This window comes from Drosophila busckii, chromosome X (assembly GCF_011750605.1).
Source record: "Drosophila busckii strain San Diego stock center, stock number 13000-0081.31 chromosome X, ASM1175060v1, whole genome shotgun sequence".
NCBI lineage: Eukaryota > Metazoa > Arthropoda > Insecta > Diptera > Drosophilidae > Drosophila > Drosophila busckii.
The window spans coordinates 4375399-4403184 of record NC_046608.1 but is presented as its reverse complement, the minus strand read 5'-3'; the positions used below and the strand labels follow the sequence as shown (position 1 = coordinate 4403184).

The following is a 27786-nucleotide window of genomic DNA, read 5'->3' as shown; positions in this document are numbered from 1 at the left end:
GAAATAGACACAGACACAATTGGAAAACAACAAACAGTTATGTTTAGGGATAAACTACTAGCATAAAAACTATAAACATCACATAATGGCACAAAATATGCTTTTTGATGGGTTATGTGGAGGCTTAAGCTACAAAATAGTTTGGCTTACAATACGAGTACACATACACATAATACAAATAACAAAATAATAGTTATACATATGCTATAAATGTATACAAAACAAAAAAAAAACAGAAATGTTTGTTTATTTAATAAGACGATTCGCAGCTGCGGACTTGTTGTTGCGACAGCGTCGACTGTAGCCAGCGTAGTTAGCAGTTTGCCCCACTGTGCTGGCACCATCGCCGCCATTCAGCGTTGTCGTCGTATGCGGCATATAGAGACTCATATTATTGCGTGCATGCCGATGACGATAACGATAGCCGGTGATTAGCTCACGCACCGTCTTGCGATATTTATCCGACAGCACGCAATATAAGAAAAAATTCGCTGCCGCATTGATGGCCACCAGCAAATTGAATACATTGCCTGCAATTCTTTGTATGTTCGGCTCAATCTCCGTATATTGCTGCAGCAGCAAATAGATGGCCCAAGGTAGTTGGCAGACAATGAAGAGCAGCACCACGGCTATAAGTGTTATAGTCACTCGATTCTCCTGCGATACGCTGCCCGTTAGTCCAGAGTTTGATTTGCGCTAAAGTTGAGCAATATTATTATTATTAATTGACACGCTTGAAACTCTTGGCACTCACCTTAGTGCGTCGTATGCTGCTGGCATTGGTTAGATCGCCTCTGACGCTCTTGGAGCGATGCACCAGCAATATGAGAAAACAATTGAATGTCGCCAGCAGCAGCAGCGGCAACAGCACAAACACCACCAACGAGTAAAGACTGTAAATGTTCAAGTACAACGGATCCTTGCCCAGACTGGAGGCGGTGTTTTTATAAAAAGTCACCTGTGAATTAATAATAAAACTAATTAGGCAATGTACAGTACACTTAATCAATATCATAAATTAAATAATGCAAAAGTGTTATAAGCAAATCTGTTGTTCTTAAAATTAAATCTAAAACATTCTTACTAAACATAAGCAGAGCAATTAACTTAATTGTAGCTACAATTGAAATTTAACACTGCTCAACACATTTATTTTGACTGCTGCCAAACCGAATTTTGTTATAATTCTAATACAAAATTTACTAAATTTCAAATATATGAATTTTTTTTCAGCTAATGCATTAAATTGACTGTTTGTATCATAAAACTGTAAAATGACAAATTTTGTATAAAGCAAATCGTTGCTTAAACATTTAAATTTAATTTAAATTTCGTTAGTTATGGCTCGATTAATCATATGCTACAATATAATCGATTATTTTGTGATAATTATTTTATAAAATTTTGCATTTGCACAAAAATGTTAAAGAGACATGCAAATGAAAAAATTATACAAGCTGTTTTAAAAATATTTATGCTATAAATATATATACTAACAATATCTATTATACATTTTCTATAAATTAATATCCATACCGATTAGAACTTTGTTATAAATTTTTTGAATATTTCGAGATTTAATTTAAATCAAACAATTACTAATCAATTAGTTTACTGGCAAGTTTACTATATAAAAATTGAATATAGTCGACAAAAACTTGCTACGCTGCACTAAAGTAAACTTAAACAACGCCGCTGACTGCTCTGCTCTGCTCTGCGCGCTGCTTTAATGTCACAAGTTGAAAAAGTTGCTGCGCTAAAGACTTAATGTAATTCCTTTAGTTACGCGCAGTGCCGTTACTCGCTTACATTTTGACAGAATTCCGTTACATTAAATGCGAATGCACTGCTGTTGTAGTCGGAGCTGAAGTTGTCCTCGCTGCCGCGGCCGCTGCCACTGCCACTGCGCCTGACACGTGACAAGTGCAACAAACTTTCAGTGGCAGCAGCCATTGGTTGCACGATTGTTGCTGCAGTCACGCTCGGAGTGGCGCTGCTGCTGCGTCGCTGTCTGCTTGGAATGTGGTCTGGGCCAGTGATAAAGTTTAATATATGTAAGCGTCGCTCTCTCTCGTTGTATTTTAAGTAACTTTCAACTTACCTGACTCGCCGCCGACTTCGCTGCCGCTGCCGCTGCCCAACTCGTATGAATCCAAATAGCTTCGACTGTCGCCTGCTGCTGTCCAGGGCGTGCTTGTGGGCGTGGCTGGCGTTGGCGGCGACACATTTGCCAGCGTCAGATTGCAGGGCCTATATGAGCCATCAATCAATTTCCAATCGATGTCATATGTGTGCTCCAGCGCTGTTGTGAGCGTGGTCAGCAAACAGAAAAGTGCAACGCCTGCGCCAATGAAAACACACAAACAGCACAGTCCAGTTAACAAAGGCTCAAAGCAATATAAGCGTGTGTGTGTGTGTTGTGGACTCACCTGCTATTACCTTCTTGGCCAGCGACTCCGTGCAGAATGTTTGTCTTTTGAGCGGATAGCGTATCGCTATAAATCGCTCGATAGTAAAGCAAACGGCTATGTAAATTGAGATGTACGCTGGAATAAACGTCAAACGAACGGTAAAGTACGCAGCAAGAAAAAAACTAGCAATATTAGGCTTAGCTTAGTTGCTAACTTGGCAGGCAAAAGCAACTTGAGCGTTAACTTAAGAGCAGTTAACCAATTTTACTTAAAAACAATTTTGAATATGAGCATTGTTAGAATTTTAGCCTAAGAGCTGTTTATTTTAATTAATATAAATAAATAAAATAATAAATTAATATAATAACAAATATAAGCAGCTCCTAATATATATTTATATATTGTATGTTAACATTTTAGCCTAAGAGTTGCTTATTCATTATTATATTATTTAACAGCTCTTAAAGAGCTCTTTATATATTTTAATTTAATTTCATATTATATTAATTAAGTTGGTGGCGCCCAACTTTAACCTGTCCACTTGTTATTTATTAGTTTTGATTTTTGAATTTTTTTCTAATTTAAGTCGCAGCTATTTTGAGCATCAATCGAAAGCAATAAGCCCTAATTAACTTTTCTATACAAGCTGCTTTCAAAGTTTGAACAGCTAAATTGTAATTAAATTGATTTTTTATATATAAGCATATTAATTGCCAAAAATAAAATCAGTTTCATTTATATAGAGCATAAAGTTTTAATGGCAAGTCGAAAATTAATTTTACATAATTATAACAATTGGTTGACAAATGACTAATGTATGTGTTTATAGCAATTGTATTATTAATGCTTAATGCAATTATATTATTTTTGGCTATTTGCAAGTTGTTAACTAATTATATGAGCATGAGCTCATCCTCACCATCGGGCAGTGGAACTTCCCGTGCCTCTTACAACGCGAGAAAGATTTGCCGCAGCAAGGCTTTACCCATTTTGATCTCGATTTAGTAAACTTTAATTTAGCTCATTGCTAGTTTCTGTTTAGAATTAATTAGACTAATTAGATAAATTCTTCCTGCGAAGTCACGCCGTCGCATCGACCGCATGTTTCACAGGCAACAAACTGAACTGCCAAGTAGCTTCGCTTGCCAGCCTCACGCTCTTTGATCAAAGTGCAAGAACAGAAGCTAAGAGCGCAAGCCACTCATAGGGCGTTAGCGCTAATGCTTATACCAAAGACTTATACTTATACTTATACTTATACTTATACTTATACAAAGTAGTCTGCCTGCTTGCTGGCGAGAGAGGCAGCGCTGCTTTCGTTCCACTGCGCTCGATCGCTCTCTGCTGCTCTGGCTAAACGAGAGATTCGTTACTTTGTTGAGTGGGTGGGTTTGGCTCGTGTCTTGTTTTGGCTACAGGTCGATACTGAGCGAGGGCACTAGACTGACCTAGACTGAAGCGCAAGCCACCCAGAGAGCGAGAGCGACAGTCAAATGCTTGGGCATGATTGCGCTCTTCGTTTCGAGTGTTTCTTACACCGTATACAAAACGAAAAGAGCAAGCAAGCAGCAAAAAGGAAGAAGAAGCATAAAGAACCCAAGAGCATAATTCGCTACTTTATATTATTCTACAATGCCTACGTGCTTGCTTGGGAGAGAAGCAGCGCTGCTTTCGTTTATCTGCGCTCGATCGCTCTTCGCTGCTGCTGCGACTGAGCAAGAGCGTCGCTGCATCGTACGGTGCTTTTCCTTCTTTGTGTTGACTTCACGTGAATTTGACACTGAGCGTGGGAACTATTAACAGCCTAAGCTAAGCTAAAAATCACAATTTAGGCACAATTAATTTGAAAGCATTGAAAACTTGCACTTTGCATATATCAATCATTAAATGCAATGTTTCTTATTATCAAAATAACTTAACTGTAGAGTTGTTATATAGCTTCATAACAGTTTGTTCAACAGTGTTGTACAATAATGCAATACAATATTTCTATGCCTTACTACTGCTTAAGTTAGTGCTACAAGTGCTTAAAATACAAAACGTTGTTAGTTGTTATTATTTGGCAGCCGATTCTTATAAACAATGGCAATATTGCAAGCTAAAATTCAAAGTATGAATTTTTGCGCTTAATATGGTTTTTATTATTATTAATTATTTACTTTGAATGCCAAAGTCTTTGTAAAGAGCTCTTTGATTTGAGAAAAAATACAATTAGGTAAACTAGTATAAATTATTAAATAAAAATGCTTTTTAGCTTTTAAATTCTAACTGTTTTGTTGTAAATAAAATATAAGAAAATTGATGATAGAAATGTATTCATAGCAGGGATTTAACTTGGCTTACATTTATTTCAGTTCAATTTCTATTTGCAGTGTCTGATTAAAATTTTAGGCTGGTTAGGCAATTTTTCCTGCTGTAGTCTAGGACAGCAAACAGTCGTGCTATTGAGCTATTAATAATGACCGCAGAGCAAACCTATTTAGAGAGAGCCCAAGAGCCAAAGGAGTCTGTCTGTCTGTCTGTCAATTTATTCAAAGCATGCAGGCGAACTTGCGACTTGCTTAGGCAATTCATTCAGTCAGCAAAGTAAGCACTTGTAACTTTTTTTCTTATGCGGGGGGTTTGGGGGGGGTGGCTAGCATAAATTTGATTCAGCTTATACTTTTCGGTATATCACTTATTCATTTGCTGGGCTCTTAAGTTAACGCACATTAATTTTTTATTTCGCTACTCACCGCAAGCATCGCAGAGCCAAAGTATAAAGCCATAGAGCTGCCAATATAGCTCGCAATGGTATTTGATATATTCATAGTGGACGAGTGATAAAATTAATACAAAGGTCAGGTACGCAATGTCCGTAATTGCCAGAGCCGTTAGATAAATGTTTGTGGTGCACCTCATGCGCTTCCTAAATGGCCAAAAAAAAAATAAAAGTGAAACCATTATAAAAGTAAATATACATAGCAGTCAGCAATTGCCACACACACAGACACGTAGCTGAAAATCTGGGCAAGAACCGTTAAGCGTACAATGAGCACACAGTGCCAAATGCAACAATAATTGAATAACCAAATTGTTCAAGAGCGCGCGCGGGGCAGCTACAAACGACAACAATAAAAACAATAGCAACAACAACAATAAATGCACGCAATTGTCGGCAGCGTCATAAAACCAACAAATGCAGCATAAAAACTAACTGTTCATATTTAGTTGTTGGCTTTTGTGTGGCGCCATTATCAAAAAAACTGCGCTAACAGTGAATACGCTGCGTATGCGCTATATGAAGCAGCGCGCATAGCGTTGAGCTTTTGTCAGGCAGAGCTGCAGTTCAGTTCTAGGGCAGGCAACTTAACTGCATTAAAACCAATAACTAATTATTAATTATTTGCTAAACTGCAACTAAAAGTTATTTAAATATATTAATATTTTAGAATAGTAATAATATAAAAAATAAATTAGAGCAATTATAATGTTTATTTTGTTTTCAAGCATAAGACAAATAAATAATAAATATTTGAGCGTTTGCAAACAAATTGCTCATAGCGCTGAGCTTTTAACATAAACAGCGCTGCTGCAAGCAAAAAGCTCACAGCTACAGTTGCTAACAAGCAAAACTAACTAAACTAACTAAAAGCTGCTAAATATATTAAAACTAATTAGCAGACAACGCAAATAATAACTTTATGTACTGTTGGAAAAACTTTAAGTACTAATGGAAAAATAATTTTTTAAACTTAATTTAATTTTAATTTTTCACTCAGCATCTAGAGTGATTTTATAATTATTTTTATATGCAAATTTTGTACCGATTTTTATAATTTTTATAATGCAAAGTACAAAAAGCTATTTGAAATATTTTTAAAGTAAAGTCTGTAAATTTTATAATAAAAAACAATTAAAATCATTAAGTGCAGACTTGAAAAAAATCTAAATTTGTATACATTTTATAATTTAAGCTTATAATTTTTGCAGAACAAGTCTAAATGATAACGCATAGCACTGAGCTTTTAACATGCGCAGCAAAAAGCTCGCAGCTGCAGCAAACTAAACAAAAGGCAGCAAATAAAATATTAAAATTAATAAAATGTATGCAAAAACTAAATTAATAATAAGCTTGCACTACTTTAGCTGCTGCTTTTCAAATACAAAAATTAAACAAATTTATGCAGCTCAAGACTTAATCAATAATTAGCTCCTGCACTACTTTAGTTGCTATTGCTGCTGTTTGTAGCGTCTTTGAGCTGTCGACGCAGTTTGCTGTGTATTTGACTCTTATCTGCTGCTGGCTGCGTTTTGCATTTGGCACTAAAACTGGCGCTGGCTTTGGCTCTATTATTGTTGTTGTTGTCATTTGGCCATGAAATGATTTTGGCTGCAGCACAGCAGCGCTGTGGGAGCAACAATTAAATGCTTTGTGTAATACCTGGTGCTCAGCTTTTTGCTTTTAGTGGGGTGGCTGACTGGGTGGGTGCATAAACATGAAATGCATAAAATAGCAGCGCCGTAGCTCGCAACGGACAAACACAAAACCAATTTTGGGCAAACTCCATTTGAATCTTGCTCGGCCGTAATCCAGCAACAACAAAAGCTGCTGCTCTTGCTATTGTTGTTGTTGTTGTTGTTGTTGCTGTTTTAGCCATGGCCGATATACAAGTGCACTTACCGCGTCAAAACATAAATGCTCACTGAATTTCCCAATAGTCCAATAACAAAAATGCACGGCACCAAAATGCGTTGCACAACGTGCCGCACTTCCGCCACATCCGCATCCGAAAACATTTTCGCAGCGGCAATGGCATCGACAGGCATAAACGTTGTTGTTGCTGCTGCTTCATCTGCTGCTGCTGCTGCTGTTGTTGTTGTTGTTGCTGGCATTGGTGTTGTTGACGTTGCTGCCAGCGCTAACGTTGGCAACGGCATCGGCCATCCCAATGTTGTTGTCATTTCTTCGTAGCGACGCCGCCGCCGCCGCTGCCACCGCCGCAGTCGGAGCAGCTGCTGCGCCTGGTCACTTGAGCTTGCCGAGCTACCGAATTTTAATGCTGCTGCTGCCTCCGCTCGACTATTCGACTTTTGTCAGCAATTGACACGCCCACATGCAGTTCCAGCAGTTGCCACTAAAACGGAATCAAACAGAAAAACAGAAAGTGGATTTAGCCAACAGCGCACACAGCTCACACAGATAATTAAAAATCAAATTCAAACTCAAACGACTCGACTCGACTCGACTCGACTCGGCGGCAGCTCGTTTGACTCACAATTCTCTGGCCCAGACAGTGGCGCACACAATTATGCTGCCAGCTCTGGCTGCTTCTGTAAATCACATCAGACATCAATTAACGCGTTGTCTGCATAATCAAGATTTTGATTTGAGCTGCAAATTATTGCAAATCAGCGCAAAGTTCGCTTTGAGTCTGAGCAGCTTTGTTTATAATAAAGCTCATTTAATTTAGCTATCGATAAGCTGCAGTTATCGATAAGTAAGTCGCAAAGGCAGTTGATTTTCAATTTAGCTATTAATGCATTAAACTTTCACTTTGAGTGTGAGTAGCTTTGTTTATTATAATAAATAATATTTAAGGCTGCTATCGATAAGCTGCAGTTATCGATAATAAGGCAATTCATTTTAAAATTAGCTTTCAATGCATTAAGCTTGACTTGGTTTCATTAAATGTTTCTAGTCTATGCAAAATTCTGCGCAATTCAACGCAAATTTCAATCAAAATTTGTTTATGACTATAAAATTTTATTTATTGCTTTGTTGTTTTTAGATAATTTTTAAGAATAATTGATGATTAGAAAATTATTCAATACAATTAAAAAATTCAATTTATTAGAATTTTGTATTTTGACAACTATTTTGTTATTGAATGAACTTATGCAAATTAAATTGTAATTAACATAAACAAAATATGTTTTTTATTTATAAATAGCTGCATGCAATTTAACAACTATTTACTTTAGATTTTAATGTTTTTTAATGTCAAAAAGCTTCAAGCAATTTAACAACTATTTGATTTTTGTTGTTTACAAGTTGAAAATTATAGCTTGACTTTCAATATTAAGCATATTTCTATACAGTGCAGGCATAAATTTCATTCCGAACTAACTTTTTTATGCATTTGAGTTTTAAAGCGCTTGAAATCTTTCAATTCAATTGCTTAACTCAAGTGCAATTAAGCCAACGCTAAAAGCAAATGACTTGACTGTTGTCTAAAGTTTTTGCTGCTGCTGCTGTTGGTTAATGCAACGTGCATTGTGCTGTGGCCAATGCCACGTACGAACATTAACACGCGTTCGTCCTTACACACACACACACACACACACACACACACACATACAAGTGAGAGTAAACAGCGCAACACGTACCAATCGCGATATTTGCAATATTTTGTGCTGTTCAAAGTGCAAGTGGGTGGCATATAGTTAGTTTAGCTGAGTGGGCTGGTTGGGTGGGTGGGTAGGTGGTGCTGGGCTGATAGGCAAGGCGTTTGTTGCATGGTTTGGCTGTGAATTTGCCACTTTTATTGTTTTTAAAACGCTTTTCAATTTCTTCGTTTTGTACTTTGTACTACGCTCTTGTATTTTTATATTTTCGAGCGTTCCCCGTTCCGTTCGTTCGTTTTCGTTTGCTACTATTTGTTGCAATTGCTATTTTGTTGTTATTGCTGCAATTGAAGTTTTATTTTACGCGCAATTTGTCTGCTGCCGGGGCCACTGTGTGTGTGTGTAGGTGTGTGTTTATTTCTATGTGTGTGTGTGGGTCCAATAACAGTTTGCAAACGCAAAAGCCGAAAACCGAAATAGAAAACCAAATAAATAACTGCATTTGTATGGCAGCTATGTATGTGTGTGTGTGTGTGTGTGTGTGTGTCTGTGTGTGTATAAAAAGTGTAAAGTGCAAGTCGAAAAGTAATTCAAGACAAATGGTCGATTGGCAGTTGCAAAATCTGCAACAATTTGAAGCCAACAGCAAATCTTTGATTTTAGATAATTTACACACAGTCCCATTCACAGTCACACACATAAGTATGTACCAATGCAGTTGTCTTGCACTTTCTTGCATTAATAGCAATCCATGCGGGACACATAAATCATTTCGTTGCCATTGGCCAACGATTTGGCCAAATGATTAGCAGCTGCAGTAAACTGACGCCATTGCCATTGTTTTGCTTTTAAACTTTCTCTCGTATCAAAGCAACACAACACTGACTCAAATTATAGCTGCCAAGTCGTTAAGTGCAAGTGTTAAGTTAACTTACAAATGGCAGCTACTGTTGCAGCATTTAATTGAAGCTACAGTTCGAGTTATATTTCAATTTAATCTCATTCATTGTAATTTAAATAGTTTACAAAATTATTTAGATTTATTTTAAAATTTAATTTTTAGTTTTATTCATTTTAACGCTTAATTTGTTGATTTAAACTAATAAATTTTTATAGCTATTGTTTGGAAATTTAAATAAGTTTATTGAAAAGCTTTGAATTCGTTATTTTGATAGTGTTTAGTATATAAAATTATTAAGATTTATTTTTAAATTTGTATTATTAGTTTAATCAATTTTAACGCTTTGGCATTGTAATTTTCATAGTGTTTAAATTAAATAAATTATTAAGATTTATTTTTATTTGTAGTTAAATCAATTTTAATGCATATTTTTTGATTTAAATTATTATAAATATTGTTTGCAAATTTCAATTTAAATTCATTCAAAAACTTTGGCATAGTAATTTTCATAGTAATAGTAATTTTCATTTTTACAATACAAAGTTATTAAGATTTTTTTAAATTCTTATTATTAGTTTAGTAATTTTAACGCTTATTTTTTGATTTAAATTATTAAATAATTTTTTATACTGTTTGTAAATTTAACTTCAATCAATATATGTAAATAAAAATTATGCAAATTTCAATTTCAATTTACTCGAAAGCTTTAAAATTTTAGTTATATCAATTTTAGCTCTAAGTATTTGACTTAAAATATTATAATTATTATTTGTAAATTTAAATTTAAACAACATTTGTATTATTTTGAACAGGCATTGTAATTTGTTTTATTATTTAAATAAAAATGATGCAGCTTGAATTGTTTTCTTTAAAACAAATCAATTTAATTTTGTGTTGTTATATATAAACCGCTTTAAAAATAACTGTAGCATACTTATGTGCGCGCTGTTAACAATGTTATTTTCATTTGTCTAAGAAAAAAATTTAAAAGTGCCGATGGTTGGAGACGTACTGTACTGCAAAATTTGGCAACCAGATATGTGGAACGCCTCGGTGACCACACAAATGCACTAGCCAGGCAACTAAAAGCGCAACCAACGAGTAGACGATTAAAAAGATGCCACCCAGTTGATCTCCCGAAAAGGGTCATCTCTTAATGTAAATAATTGAATATAGTATATTGTAGGATATTGTCTAGTTAGAATATGTACATGTGTCCCATATGTGATGCTTTTGTTATTGCTATATATAATTAGATTAAGTTGCCCCAAAGGTAACAGCAAGCTTTTTTAAAATAAATAAATTTTTTATACATTTACTAAAAAAAAAAAAAAATTAGTTAGCTAAACATATTTTGTTCAATAACTTTTTTTATATATTTTAATTTTCGCCGGAATCGTTCAGGATCTTCTGAATAACTTAGTTCAATAACTAAGCACTATAAAAAAAACCATTGCCTACTTAACTGCGCGCAGTTAACAATGCCAAACATTAATCATTGCACATTATAACTTGATAACTTGTCAACTTGTTGTTACTCAACTCAACTAAAAAAGTTCGCTATCTGCGCTAAAAGTTTTTTACTAAGCAATAAGCACACGCAATTAAATTACGCGCAACTTTAATGTCAGTGCTAAGCTGCAGACAATTTAGTTAAACAACAAATGCCATGGGCCACATTGTTGCCGCATCTTAAATTTTCTATTGTTTGCCATAGAGAGCGAGCGAGAGCATGTGGCGCTGGTTTTGGGTATTGTGTGCTGATTAGCACTCATTACGCATACGCAGCGTTGGTCCATTAGGCATAACATGGCTGTCATTATTATAAAAAAAAATATATATATTTTTTAAGCCGAAACTTTGCCTGCCAGCGACTTAGTTATCAATGAATACAAAATGCCGACTGACTGACTGACTGACTGACTGAATGAATGAATGTAGCTAAAATGCCCTTGGGACTAGCACAAGCGCAGCCGCGTGGTTTTGCTGCTTGCCACAAATGCATTGCATTCGGCGTTACGCTATTTACTATTCTGTTGTTGTGGCTGCCACACAATTGCAGCTGCTGCTGCTGCCAAGCCGCATGCCTCACCCGATACACAAAAGTGCCTTTGTGCATGTTTTCGCGTCGCTGTATGTGTGTGTGTGTATGTGTTTTTTTTTTCGGAGCTGCCAACAACAAACGCAGAGCGGCCATTTTTCTGTTGGTGGCTCAACGCTTGCAACTGTGCAACTCTATGTGGCAACAAAAGATGTCTAAATTAGCACACACACACACACACATGCACATGCACATGCACATGCAAGCGGTTTAATGCTACGTGCCAACGCTATAGGGTGCAACTGAATTGTCAGGCTTTTGCTTTTGCCTTAGCCGCGTTCCACTTTTTCTCTTTCTCTTCTTACATTTTTTTTGTTATATCTTAGCTCGCTCTGCCGCTTGAGCTGCAACTAATTTTTGCATAATTAGTGAGTGGCTCACTGACTGGCAACAACAACAACGGCAAGTCAAGTGTCTGTGCCCATTTTCTCAGGCCAAAATCCAACGCACACGTTGCTGTTGCTGTTGCCTTGTTGCTTAATTGGCAGCCGGCATGCCAAAAACTTTAAGCTTTAATTTCCGTTGCAGATTGAAAATTCATTTAAATGCTGGCAAAAGTTGAGATTTGTGCTCTAAGCTCAGCTGCATTTTAATTGAAGTGGCTAATAATTCATAAAGCAGCACTTAGAAAGCTGTTTGCTATGACACTTGAATAATTATAATAAAAAGTTAAGTTGTATATTTATACAATAATTTTATTGATTATATAATTCAATAGTTTTCATAAAAATATGTTTCATTAATGGAAAAAAGAATATTTATTGAAGTTGAAGTCGAATTTATCAAATTAACTCTCATTCAAAAATATTTGAAAATATAAACTTTAATTTCCGTAGAATTCATTTTAGAAAACTGTTTGCTATGACACTCGAGCAATATTTAGCGATAATTCGAATACTTTAATCATAATTACAACTTAAGCTAAATATTTATGGAATTAATTATTTTGAAGCACTTAAAAAGCTGCTTGCTATGACACTTAAGCTTGATAAAAAATTAAGCTAAATATTTATTGACTATATAATTTAATACGTTTCATTAAAATATATCTTAGCTTCAGACTGTGTTTATTTCATTAATGAAGAAAAGAATATTTATTGAAGTTGAAGTCGAATTTACCAAATAAACTTTCATTAAAAAATATTTGAAAAAATAAAAATAAACTTTAAGCTTTAATTTCCATTACAGATGGAGAATTGAGCCCTTAAAAAACTGCTTGCTATGACACTCGAGCAATATTTAGCAATAAATCGAATACTTTTATTTTAAAAATCATAGCTAAAATTTAAGCTAAATATTTATTGAATTAAATATTTTGAAGCACTTAAAAAAGCTGCTTGCTATGACACTCGATATATAGCGATATATCGAATCCAAATGCATAAATCATAATTAAAAGTTAAGTCGGCTTGCGGAACTTAAAAAATATTCTTTTTCAATAATTAATTAAAATATATAAGCTTAAACTTTTGTTAATTTAATTATTTAATTAATGCGATGATAGCAAATTATGATAAAAAGCAGTTGATTTTATTTATTTTAATATTAATAATTCTATAGTAACAAATTTTAGCCAATTGAAATAAATTACAACAGTTAACAGTCGCTTTTAATACTTAAATAAAATAAAATAAAATAAACAGCAAGTGTTTGTAAATTTAATGCAAGCAGCACTTGCTAGTGATTTTAAGCATTTAATTTTTAATATTTAACAAGCAACAGTGCAGTGCTAGACTAAAGTTCTTTATAACTGTTTGGACTGCATAAAGCTTTGGAGCTTGGGCTCTTGTTGTTGGGGAAACCTTTAATTTTGCACAAGCTGCAGTTTTGTTTATCGTTACCACTGGCCGACCAGCTGCTTGCTATCTCGCTCACACACACTAGCTCTGTCGCTTGCGCTCGCTTGGCGCTCATTTTGTGTGTTTACACAAACAGCAGCGACAACAAGATAAAATCAAATAGTTACAGGCATATCATGTACTAGCAAAGCGAGTCAGTCAGTCAGTGAGTCATTGTCAAACAAACAGACAGACAGACAGACAGACGAACAGTTAGTTGCTTGACTTGGCCTCGATTTGCAGCCACAGGCGCTGCAGGCTTGTAACTTTGAAAGGAAGCGCCAGACAGACAAACGAACTGAACTGAAATATACACTAACTAAAATTGTTAGTTGAATTATAAATTTAAAGCGGACACAGACTTAAAGCCAGACCACAGACATTGGTCAGCAAACCAAAAAAAAAATAAAAGCAAATGCTGTTTGTGATTTGCGCAAAGCATATCAACTTCAATTTCAGGCAAAATTGCTTTTGGCTCAAGGTGCTGTGACCGCCCAGCTAAATGCAAGTTGGCGTGCCCGTTTATAAATTGGGTGACAAGCGAGCAGGACACACAGGATGCGGACACACTCAAGGCTATAAAACTGAAACAAGTTATTTATTTATGCACATGCGTTTCGGCTGCAGCTGGCGACAAGAATCAGCAGCAGTAGCAGCAGCAGCAGCAGCAGATAGAGCAGAACTATGAGAATGTCAGCATGGAGAATCTGCTCGTCGTCGCGCTGGTTTGCAGTCTTAAGTTATCAACATGGAATGCAATTTTCCAAACTGTCTATTCTCTATGCAAATTCGCACACACACACACCCACTCTATTTGTTATTTGCACTTGGCGTAGTTTGCATCAAGCAAAGTGTAAGAAAAATGCAGCGCGCAAAAATGTGTTGCATAGTTTAAGGCGAGCGCTCGCCTTCGTCGCTTTCAACTGCATCCTAAATGCGAATGCACGTGCAAACGTTTGCTAGCTACAGCATATTAACTTGATATATAAGTACTTAGCCCAGGCACATGCCATATACTTGTATATATATACGAAAAAATCGCATATATATATATATATATAAAATTGCTTACGACAGATTTTTATTTGCTGCACTTTCGCTCGCTCTCGTTCACGCTCACGCTCACAACTTCAAGTTGTCGTAAAATGCTGGCTGCGATTTGCAGTCTGACCAATGCTTAAAGCTTTATTGCATAGTAAAACTTTTAATACGCGCCCATATAACATAAGCAGCCAAGACAAGTCAAGCAAAGAGAAATGAAATATGCACAAGTGGTGACAATACATTGGCCCACATCATATGCACTCGCAGCTCAGCTCTCTCTCTCTCGCTTTAAAATGCCAGGCGTTAGCTGCTAAATTATCCCTAAAATTTCATATGCTAGCTAGCAACTCCATATGGCTGCCATTTAAAATTCACTTTTATCAAAATTTATGTATGTTTGCTTTGCTGTAAGCCTCTTACATTTTTTTCTCTTGCTAAACAGCATTGATAACTGCGTTGCATTAGAGTCCTGCATATTGGTTACCGATTTGTCATTGAGTCTGCATTTTATTCTATGAAAAATTGTACTAACAAGTCAATTAGACAAGCTTAAAATGCATACATAGTCTATTGAGCACTACAAAGTCTAATTGGCCCATTTGCTGACACAAAAAGTAGCAAAAGTATTGAACTAGTTGATATTTTAATGCTGGCGTTACGTTGCGTATACGTTACGTTGAATTGCAAACAAATAAAAATGTATAAAGCAAAAAGAGCGCAATGCTCAATAGTCTAGTCAATTAACAATCAAATGAGAGAGAGAGAGAGAGAGACAGTTAGAGAGAGACAGTTAGAGAGAGAGAGTTAGAGAGAGAGTTAGAGAGAGAGAGAGAGTTAGAGAGAGAGAGAGAGTTAGAGAGAGAGAGCGTAGTTAGAGAGAGAGAGAGTTAGAGAGAGAGAGAGTTAGAGAGAGAGAGAGGAGAGCGTCGCGAGAGAGAAGAGAAGAGAGAGAGAAAAGTTAAGAGAGAGAGAGAGAGAGAAGAGAGAGAGAGAGACAGACAGTTAGAGAGACAGTTAGAGAGACAGTTAGAGACAGACAGTTAGAGAGACAGTTAGAGAGAGAGAGAGAGAGTTAGATAGAGAGAGAGAGAGAGAGTTAGATGAGGAAGATAGAGAGAGAGAGTTAGATAGGAGAGAGAGAGAGAGAAAGTAGATAGAGGAAGAGAGAGAGAGAGAGAGAGAGTTAGATAGAGGAAGAGAGAGTGAGATAGAGAGAAAGAGAGAGTGAGCTAAATTATCAAACGTGAGTAACGAACCAAAAAGAAACGCAAATAATAAATTTAATAAATGTGTCAACTATTTATAGTTGTACATAAATAATTGGAATATTAACTTATGCAGCGCCTACATTAGTTGAGCAGTAAGTTATCTCTTACAAAGTTAAACAATTAACACTAGAATTGATTAAGTTGTTGCCTCAATGTAAACGAGGCATGCACTCAGCTTAAGTTTTGATCTCTACACTCCACAGAGACTTGCAACTCCACAGATTGGAGCAACAAATTGGAAGGCACACGGGCAAATTGGTGAGGCCCTAAGACGACTACGTTGGGAAGAGTCTGCAATTCTATCTACGCTTCTAAATTAATTTCTTAGCTTAGGCTTAATGGCATTTGCTAACTCTGATATTATAGCACGCTGCTCTTTCTCCTTGTACAGTTGCTTCACTTAATAAATATCTTTAAAAAAAAAAAAATTTATTCATTTTTAATTGTAGCCTAGAATTAAATTCTATGGTACAATTGGTATAGCCAGAGCAACAAAGGCCTTCAGGCTGAAAAAAAAAAAGAATATTTTTATCAAAAATATTGCAAATGCATAAGCAACAAACTCAGCCCCAAATTTGTTAAATAGACTAATTAACTGTTTATTTAGCTCACTTAGTTGCTCTCTCGCTCATAACTGCGTGAACGCTACTGAAATAAATTCTCAGCTTACTGCTTGAACAAATAAATAAACAAATCGATGTAGAGAGTTGCAAATAAACTACATAGTTTCTTTTTTATGGATTATATATGTATTTGCAATTTATATTTAATTAAATTGCAAATGACAAAGGCGCCAGCACTGTTACAAATTAAATTAAACTATTATGAAATAGTTTAGCATTTAATGCGCTGTTTTTTTTAATACAAGAACACTTAAATTCTGCAATTGCATTTGTTTGCCTTTGCTTTGTTTATAAATGCGCAACTTTTGTTTGCAACTTCACTTTATGATGCAAAAGTCAGGCAATTAAAGCTTACAACAGCTTTGGGGCATGCAACTAACAAGAGTTGAACATGAGAGAAAAATGGGCCGAACGTTTGATTAGCTGCGGCTATTGACGTTGATTGATGCAACATTGATGGCTGTGCTAAGAGCGAAATGCCGGCCACCAAGCTATAGATTTTGATGGCAATTGAACAGCAGGGGGGGAGGGGCAACGGGGCGCAGTGAGCTTTGGTTTTAAAATCCCAAAATGAGCGACACTTTGGGCGCGTTGCTTTTGATCAACACACACGCTGCTGAGCTATAATGAGGGGGCAAGGCGAGAGTTTCACGGGGGCTCCATTAACATTTACTGCAGCTGTGGACCAGGGCTAAACTAGTTGTTGACGTTCAAGCGCTTTGAGCGCCGCCTGCACTTGTGTGTGTGTGTGTGTGTGTGTGTGTGTGTGTTGTTGGTCTGACATTGACAAATAGTGTGCAAAATACAAAGCAACACACACACAGACAGGCACACACACACACACGCAGTGTGGCACGCACATGGCTGCGGCAGCAAATGTGTTGCATAGTTGCTGACTAAAATTATTGCGCGTGGGTGGTGGGCGCGCTGCTGCTTGGGCTAATTAACAAAGCACTTTACAACACGCGCCACGCCGCGGCAACAAACACGGCAAGCGTTGCACGTTGCATTGGCAGCACCCCCCCACCCCCAAAGTCCTAAGGGCTGTGCAACAGCTGCAACCCAAGTCTTTTGCCTGTTGCTGCTGCCACAGTTGCTGCTGCTGCTGCTGTTGTTGTTTGTAGACGCTCTACAAGCGCATTAATTAAATTTTATAACACCAACGTCATCGCTTGAGACGCCGGCATGTGTGTGAAATATTAACACGTGACGCAGCAGCAAGCGGCAAATTGCAAGTGCATTGCATTAATTTGGCCAAAACCAAAGGTCAACGACCGACTATATTATTAACTTGGCAATTGTTGTCGCTTACCTGCGAAATTATTTGGCACTTGCACTTTCAATTTTAATTTACTAAACTCAACAGCTGTTTGTTTGCTGATCCGCGCGATAAGCTGCGCTTGCGTCTATCGATATCGATCAATTGAGTGTCATCCTAGCACAATTTTAAACAGTAGAAAAGCAGCGCTCCAGCTTAATCTTTGTTTAAGCTAATTATGTGTATAAAAATAAAACAGCTGAACTAAAAAGTAAACGCTTAAATATGTTTAAATGTAGTTAAGTCGATTATGCACCCTAATCGAATCGTTTGAATTTTACAAAAAAACAACACTAGTAAGTAATAGTAATAGTAATGGTAGTTATAGTAATTGTAATAACAGTAATAGTAGTAACAGTAATAGCAGTAAAAGTAATAGTAATAGTAGTAATAGTAATAATAGTCATATTACAGTCATAAGAATAATAGTAAAAGTAATAGTAATAGCAGTATTAGTAATAGTAATAGTAGTAAGTATGTACCTTTTTAAATTTCATAGCGAATTACTAACAGTAATAGGTGTAATAGTAATAGTAATAATAAAAGCAGTATTTGTAATAGTAGTAATAGTAATAGTAGTAAAAGAAATTGTAATAGCAGTAATAGTAATAGTAGTAAAAGAAATTGTAATAGCAGTAATAGTAATAGTAGTAATAGTAATAGTAGTAATAGTAATAGTAGTAATAGTAATAGTAATAGTAGTAATAGTAAAAGTAGTATTGGTAATAGTAGTCATACTAATAGTAGTAAAAGTAATAGTAGTATTAGTAATAGAAGTATTACTAATAGTGGCAAGAGTAGTAGTAGTATTAGTAATAGTAGTAATAGTAATAGTAGTAATAGTAGTATGAGTAATAGTAGTAATAGTAAAAGTAGTAATAGTAATAGTAGTATAAGTAGTATGAGTAATAGTAGTATTAGTAGCAATAGTAATAGTAGTCATAGTAGTAATAGTAGTATTAGTAATAGTAGTATAAGTAATAGTAGTAGTATAAGTAGTATAAGTAATAGTAGTATTAGTACGATAGTAAATAGTAGTCATAGTATGTATTAATAATAGTAGTATGAGAAATAGTAGTATTAGTAGCATAGTAATAGTAGTCCATAGTAGTAATATAAGTATTTAGTAATAGTAAGTATACGTAGTATGAGTAATAGTAGTTATTAGTAACACAAAATAGAGTCATAGTGTAATAGTAGTATTAGTAATAGTAGTATAAGTAATAGTAACATTAGAATTAGCAATAGTAGTAGTAATAGTAATAGTAGTAATAGTAATAGCGCCTTAATTAAATTATATTAATAGTATTAGTAATAGTAATAGTAGTATTAGTTAATCTAATCTAATCTAAATTCAATTCCTGGTGCGCGTTTTTACAGCTGAATTTTTGATATTATTTTATATATATTTTTCTACTTTAATACTTCATAAATTACTGTTTTAGATACGATATTTATATATCGAAACTCTTGTTGGGAGTATAACTCTCAGAATTCTAAAGCAACAAAGCAGCAAAAGTCAGATCTTGGAAATACAAATGGATGCATCCTAATTTACAAATATACATATATATATATATATAGAGTAATATTTAATTTTAAATTATCAAATTTGAATACGCAGTCTAAATTGTCATCAAAACTTGCCATTGGTCATACAAATTTTCCAAACTTTTATAGCAAATTTAACTAATTTTGGTGTATTAAGTTTTAAAATTAAGGCACACCCTAATGCACATAGACGATTTAACTTTGCAAATATTATAAACAAAAACTTTGTCTGCCGCTTTTATGATTTAAAATTGTTTTGCTTTTTGGTTAATAAAAAATATCAGCACATTAACTAAGCAAAGCAAACTAAATGTTGTCCATCTGTTTTTTTCTGTTTTTTTTTTTTTTGCAAGTTGACAATTAGTTGCGCCAAAAGCAGCAAACACATAGTAATAGTAGTTGGGCATGCAAAACGAGGCGCAAATTGTACAAAGAACTTGGCAGCAGCAAAAACAAATTAAAAGCAAAATGGCAAAAAGACAAGCAAACAAGCAAAATAAAAGATGAAAATGAAAATAAAAACGAAAGAGCGCGCGCAGAAAAACAAAATGAATGAAAATTTAACAATTTTGCAACTCTAATCTGCGCTGCAATAAAATGAAAATGCGCTACAAGAAAACTCAGCGACAAAAAAAAATGAAAATGTGCAGACAACGTAACGAAAACTACAGTTAGCTATGTACGTGTGTGTGTGTGTGTGTGTGTTTTTTAGGAATTGTTGCCATTGTTGCCAACTGCGTGATGCGTTTATTTAGCAAAGCTGATGCCACGCCCAAAAAAAAGGAAATAATCATAACACAGCAAAAAAAAAGAGAGAACATGAAATAGTAACTAAACATAAGCGCCAAGCAAATAAAAACATTGTTGCACAACTATATATGGCACACATACATACATACATATATATATATAGATATTGCCACGTAGTAAGTTAAGTACTTGCAACTGTTGCAACATTGTTGCCACAATTGTTTGCTGCTTGGCTTGCACTTAATTTATCAACAACAGAAAATATGCTGCGAGCAGCTAAAAAATAATACTTAGTAACTATAACTAAAACTGCTAGTTTGGCAGTAAATGCAAATTTGCAGCTAACTGTTGTTTGTCCGCGAATTTATTTATTTATACAGTTAAATTTGAATTTCAGTTTCGATTTTGTTCGCTTTTATTTAGTCACTGCTCATTCAATTGCTGTGTGTTGCTTCTTTTGTTTATAAACAAATTTCGCAGAAGCTCATAAAAATCGCACGAATACAGCAAAGTAAAAAAAAAAAAACATACAAATATTTATAAGCTTTTAGAATAGCAAACATATGCGTAGTGCAGGTGGTGAGAAAAAAAGCGCGGGGGGGTGTCTTTAGTTTCACTCAAATCATTTGGCGTGTCTCTTGAATTGTTTTGGATACATATTTTTAGAGATGTCGGCAGCAACAAAATTACGTATACGTAATAAAATATATATGTATACAAAGTGCAGACAGTGCGCGTCAAATGTAAGCAGACAAATTTTGAAAACAATTCTGCCTACTTAATGAAAAGCTAACAAGAGCTCAATAGATCACAATATTGTTTAAAAATAAGTAAGAGATCTTAGACTAAAAAGTCAGACTCCAAAACTAAAAGTAAAACTGCCAAAACTTTGCTTGAAGTTTGGTCTTGAAATATTCATTCATTTAATTTATTTTAGTTTGCAGCGTATTAGGAATAAATAAACTCAATTAAGCAACTATTAGTGAACTTGTTTTTAAATGAATTATAGCAATCTAACAAATTAAATTTAATATTTATAATCAAAACAAACTTGTTGCTTCTATAAATTAATTTTTTGTTGTCAATTTAAACTTGTTGCTGCTATAAATTTAGTTTTTGCTATAAAAATATAGTAATAGTATTATTTTTATTATTGTAATCCATTTTTAGCATAATATTTATTTTTAATTCATTATTAGCATTTTTTTCCATAATGCTATAAAAATATAGTAATATTATTATTATTATTGTAATAAATTTTAGCATATAATTCTTTTTATTTTTAATTTATTATTATTTTTTTAAGATAGCCAAGCCAACTTTTGCCTAATATTTATTCTTCGGCATACAAAAATAAAACTTATTGCAATAAGTTTATTTTTTTCATAATTTTTTTTTGCTATATGATAATATTATTGTTGTAATACATTTTAGCATACAATCATTTTTATTTTAATACCATATAATTTTTTTAAAGATAGCCAAACCAACTTTAATTAATTAATTTATAATGATTTTTTTAAGATAGCCAAGCCAATTTTTTTTTTTATTTATTTTCAACATAAAAAATAAAATTTGTTGCAATAAATTACAATAAATTATTGCAATACATTTTTAACAGATAATTATTTTTATTTTTAATACTATATTATTTTTTTAAGATAGCCCAGCCAAGTTTTTCTTTATATTTATTTGTATCGACGCTAAAAGAAAATGATTACAAAAAATATTTAAAAAAAAATTTAAAAGTATTTAAAATGTTGCAATAAATTTTAAAATAAAATTGGAAAATATGACATAATTTTTTATATATCAAATTTTTAATAGACTAAGCCTAACATTTTAAAATGAATTCAGCACGTGGTAAAAGAAAAACCTTTCGATAAGCAAGCTGCTATTTTGAACGCTGTCAAAATACATACAGCCACAACTGTATGTGGCCTACCTGTAGTATTATGTTTGGTTGCTGGGCAGGTGTGACTGCATAATTAAATTCAATGCAAATAAATTCAGTGCCAATTAATTGCAGGCGCTACATTTGGGGATTTTCTGCAGGGCCCTTAACTGAAGCTCAACAACAACAACAACAACAACAACAACAAGAACAACAACAACAATGGAAAAAAGCTGAAATATATTATGTTGATAACTCTTGGCTGTTGTTCTTACGCTCGCCGTGTGGTTTGCTATGTGGTGCGTTGTGCTGTTTGCTCTGTTGCTTCATTATGCGTAAGAGATTATAATGGAATTAATTACGTATACGCACAGGTGGACATTGGACGGCAAAAAACACGCGAACACGCGTTGGATGCTCAACACAGCCAAAAGCCACTTAATTACTGCGTGTGTATGCGTGTGTGTGTGTGTGCGCGCTTTTGTTTATGTTTTTGTTTAATTGTGTGTGAGCTTTTTTTTTTATAACCTTTGCATTTAGAGCATTAAGCCTTTGTCACGACAGGCATAAAAGCCTTTTTCATAGGAATTTATTACAACATATCGTAAAAGAAACGTTAACATGGCCATAAACAATTGCATAAAAGCTAAGAATGCTTAACGCTTTAAACAAAAGAAAAAAGAAAACAAAAAAAAGAAATTTGCTTATCTGCTTATAAAATGCAATAATCAATTGATTTATAGCTCATTAAGTTATAGCGCTCATTTTAAAGCTAAGCACGTAACGAATTTTGCTAATTATGCTAAATATATATTTATGACATATAATAATAATAACATTAACTATCATATATAAGCAATCAAACAATTATATATATTTATAATTATATGAAGCGCAAACATTTTAGGTTTAATTATTTCCTCTTTATATTTTTATTAGCGCAACAAAATGTTTCAGTTTTTTTTTATTAATTTCTTATTTGCAATTTGCATTGCTTAAAATGAATTTAAGTCTGCAATTAATTTGTTGCTATTAAAAAATTTATTTGAATAATTTAATTGTAAATAAAATGTATTTTAGATTTTTTAATAAATTTCGTCATAAGCATATAATTATTTAACTGAGCTATAAATATTTGTATATGCTGCAATTTTTTTTAGACTTGCAGCTGCCTACACTCAAAAAAATTGCTACATAAGTCAAAATTTGATAAGCTTGTATTAAGTATACGTATACTTGATATTCAATTTATGCAAATATGCAGCTAAAAATTATGGCAAATTATGTGCTTGCTTTTAGTTTTATAATATTTATTTTTTAGCTATATTTATAATATTTATTTTTTATTGGCATGTAATTTTGCTAACTTTATTGCAGCTAAATTTATTTAATTTTATTGCCGCTGCTTTTAGTGTCAGCGCTTTATTTACTTTTATCATTTTAGCTAATGCTGTCATTTATAATTAAATCACTTACTACACATTAAATGAAAGCCGCAATCGTTATTAATATTATTATCATTATTAAGTGTTGATTAGCAGCAAATGCCAGAGTTTTCATTAGAGCTAATTTGAAAAGAAAATCAAAGCGCACTTGTGCATACTAAATTCATAAATGGAACGAGATTTGTTTGCCAATTCTCGCGTACATGTCAATTAGCTTAACCCCTTAAATGCTTTATTGCATTTTAATTTGATTTAATGCAATCATTTTCCATAATATATTTTATATTCTGTGTGTTATTACACATACGACCAATAAGCCGCCGTACGTGCTATGCATACGAAATCAGCGCAACATTTATTAGCTAAATAAATATATTGAAGAGCAGTTAACAGACTCAAAATATCAAAAAAGCGAAACAGACTTTAATTGCAGCTGCAAATTTCAACAGATCAATTTGGAATTTTCAACAGACAAATTCACAAGCGTTGCAGTCCACACCCCCCCCACCCCCCAATCTCTCCTCGCTCTCACTCTCTTGAGCATAATCCATCAAATACTAAACGACATTGAGCTGTCAATGGCTTCGGGCCTGATGACTGGACTGCTTTTTGGCATTTTGTGAGTGAAACACACTTGTCCAACACTCGTCATTTGGTTGGCCTGATTCTCATCTTCGAGCCGTTTGTCTAATGGATTTGCACACACAGCATTTGCCCAATGTTGTCATTGTGTTCACCTGCCTTGAAAATCACCTGCATTTGATTCATTCAACGCACAAACAGCCACAAAAAAAAAAAACAAAAAACTGAAAAACTCTGACACACGCACAAGCAGCAAAAACACTTCATTTAAATCAACTTGTTTTTTTTTTTTTTTTTTTGCTAGTCCCTACGAATTTTCTTTGCTGTTTGTTTTTGTCGAGTTTCATTTTCATTTGTTTTTTTAACTTTGGGCAGCCGGTTGACCGTTGTTATTAATAACAAAACAAAAAGCAAAGCATAACTAAAAAGTATTAGAAGAGTAAAAAATAAATAAACATAAATGCGTTGCACAGTGGTTAAAGTTATACTAGCTAGCTTAAAATTTAAAAATTATTAAGCATTTTACAGCTGCTAATAGTTAAGCTCACATAAATAAATAAAGTTGGCATAGTCAGTTAAAAATAATGTTAAAAATTCTACAAAAATATTAGGCAATAATTTTATTATTTTCAAGTTAGCGCTTAAATAAAAAAAAAAAGATTTTTTTAGTTGGATGAAGTAAAATAAATAAATATTAAATAGTACTTTTCTAAAAATATTAAGCAAACTTTTTTAGTTTAAAAAAAGCTGTAAAAATAAGCGCGTAAAAAATAAAAAAATTTGTATAGTTGAAATTAAATATTTAAAGTATGAATTAACACGTGTAGTAAATAAATATTAATTAATACTTTGGTTTTAAATAAGCTGACCTATAATTTTATTGTTAAGTTAGCGCTTTAATAAATAAAATAAACTTTTAACTTTTTTGCTGTAACTAAAAGTTAAAAGTAAAAAATAAATAAATAGAGTAACACAATTAAAATAAAAAAAATTTAAAAAATATAACTGAGCAAATTATTATTTTCTATATTTTTTTTTAATATTTATATTTAAGTTTGTTCCACTGTGCTGCTAAGCTTTGCTTTACGCGCTTGTGCTTTGATTTCTCACAACAAATAATTCGCAATTTTTATTTATTTTGCTAACCACTGTGCGAATTTTCAGCTTTTTCTTTCAGCTGCCTTTTGATATTTTTCGTGTGGTTCGCTTAATATTAAGTATATTTAATTGTTATTGTTGTTGAGAAAAAATTACTGCGAGTTTGTCAGCGGCTGACAGCAGACAATCGATTTTAATTCTAATTGCAGTCAAACAATTTGAAATTTATGTGCCAAAGTAATTTATAGGCTGTCACATTCGAGAAACATTCGAGAGAAGACCCAGCTCAACGTTTTTTTTATCAAATTGCTATTTATGCAAATAATTTGCATCAATTAAGCAACGCGTAGCCTTTTAATAGAAAAAAAATAAAAGCTGTAGCATAAATAAATATAAAAATGTATATAAACAATTGTTTGCCAGCTTATGCATTTAATAGTATTTATAGTAAACTTTTATGGTTAACAATTCAAATGCAAGCGCGCGTGTGATGGAGATAAAACAGATTTTGAGTAAACGTCATAAAAGTGTTACAAATTAAAGAAAAAATCTAAATTAAATTGTATAAACAGTTGTCTAACTTTTCATTCAAACAGAAGAAGAGCAGAAAGATGCGTCAAAGCCAAACAAGAGTTATGGACGCACATTAGGTTGGGTCGATCATAAAAATTATTGTCTGCAATTTTATTTCATACAAGTGAAACTTTTGCTTTCGAAAATTAAACATCAAGTTTAGTGAAAAAAAAATATTAAAGTATTTTGCTAAAAATTTGAAAATTTAGTTTAAAATTATGCGCATTGATTTGCAAACTTATTAAATTCAAAGAATGTTAAAAATAAAATAGAGTAAAATAATAATTGTGCAATGAACGAAAAAAAATATTAAAGTATTTTGCTAAAAATTCGAAGATTTAGTTTAAAATTAAGCGCATTGATTTGTAAACTTATTAAAAGTAAGTAAGTATGTTAAAAATAAAATAGAGTAAAATATTAATAGTGCAATTATTATTTGATGCAATAAATTTTAATACAAAACATTTTAAAAAATTAGCCTACAAAATTATAAACATTTTTGATTTGGCTAAAAAATTTGATTTTCGGTCTTAACTAAGTCCAAAAACATCATAAGCATTATTAGTTAAATTATAAAAATTAAACTGTCATAATAAAATTCTAACTTTTAACGTTTTTTCTGCTTTGCCATTTTGTATAGCTCAAAACCCAAACATTATTTTTAAGCAATAAATAGTATAAATAAAAAAAAGATTTGTCAAATATTAAGCTTAAAATGTTTAGTAGACTTACCTACAGTTTGTTTAAAAAAATAATGCTGAAGTACAAGTAACTAAAAATGAAGTAAGTAATAATTTTTAAATTAATTGACAGCAATAAAATATTTTTTTTAAATTAATAAATATGTAGCAAAAGTAAAGTGCGCTGCACTAAATAAAAATAATAATAAATGTATAAATAGTTTAATTTAGTCAAGTCAAACAATGAGTTGAATTCAAAAATAAACAAATTGCATTTTCGTAAATATTGCCGTAAATTTTGTTAGCTAATGTAATTAGTTACAGCAGCACATAAATATTATTGTTAAAAAGATTTCAGCAATTTCTTGTGCCAAAACGAAACGAAATTATTGTCAATATTTATGGGCTTGGCAAAATGTTGATATATATATATATATATATAGTAACTAACATAAGTACGCGTACATTTCAATTTTATAGCTCATTTCGATTCCATTTGCATAGCATATAAATTCTATATTGTCTGCTTAATGGGCACAAAAGGCATTTTCCATTTAATAGCAATTGCATATTTGGCCTACACAGACGTAACAACAACAACAACAACAGCAACAACAATATAAAGCAACAAAAAACATAGATGGGGCTTCCGAAAATATACATCGCTTGGCATCTTTGGGATTTTGGCATTTGGTGACGTGTGCGGAGAAGAGAAAGATTTGTCGAACGTGTAGCGCGAACGCGCCGCAATTTCGAATCTATTTTGATTCCAAGGTCGCCACATCAACAGTTTTTGTTATAGTTGAGCGTAATAATATAATAACAACAACAACAACGCAACGTTTTGGGTTTGACAATCAAAGCGCAAAATCAATTAAATTGCAGCTAGTATAAAGCTGCTGAACTTGAAAGAGTCTAACCAAAGTCGCAGCTCAGTTGAAGATTTTCACCCAAAACTGTGGCGCGACCACATTTATTTGTTCAATTATTCAATTGTGAGCAGACAGGCATAGAAAGCAGACTTTAAGTTTGTCTCAGACACAGTTTGATTCCATTTGCTGCTGCCGCTGCTGCTGCTGCTGTAATTTGAGTGCAAGCCAATTGACAATGTAGCAAGTTACGTATACGCACTGTTTGGCGCGCTCGCTGTTGATTTGATTAGTGCATAGCGCTATAGCAAATTAATTGACAGCTTAATGAAAATGACATAAGACGCATTTTGACAAAATTGTGTATACGCCATGTCAAACATAAGACAAAACACAAGCAGCGCTGTCAACGTGTGAAAATTACAATTTCAATTTTATTTTTTATATGTGCTACTTAGCATTTCGTATTGCACACACACACACACACATTTATATATATAGCTAGCTATATCT

General features: G+C 33.3%; 1 protein-coding gene across 1 annotated transcript; it reads right to left on the bottom strand.

Annotated features, from left to right (window-relative positions):
- Positions 1-15: 15 nt before the first annotated feature.
- On the bottom strand, positions 16-26473 carry LOC108606806. Its single transcript, XM_017997276.2, has 8 exons — positions 26457-26473; positions 7075-7528; positions 5147-5319; positions 2430-2546; positions 2102-2341; positions 1810-2027; positions 755-958; positions 16-696 (listed from the first exon to the last, which is right to left on the bottom strand). Exons 2-8 carry the CDS (start codon positions 7353-7355, stop codon positions 247-249), a joined length of 1683 nt encoding a protein of 560 aa, XP_017852765.1. The 5' UTR covers positions 7356-7528; positions 26457-26473; the 3' UTR covers positions 16-246.
- Between the last annotated feature and the right edge of the window lie 1313 nt (positions 26474-27786).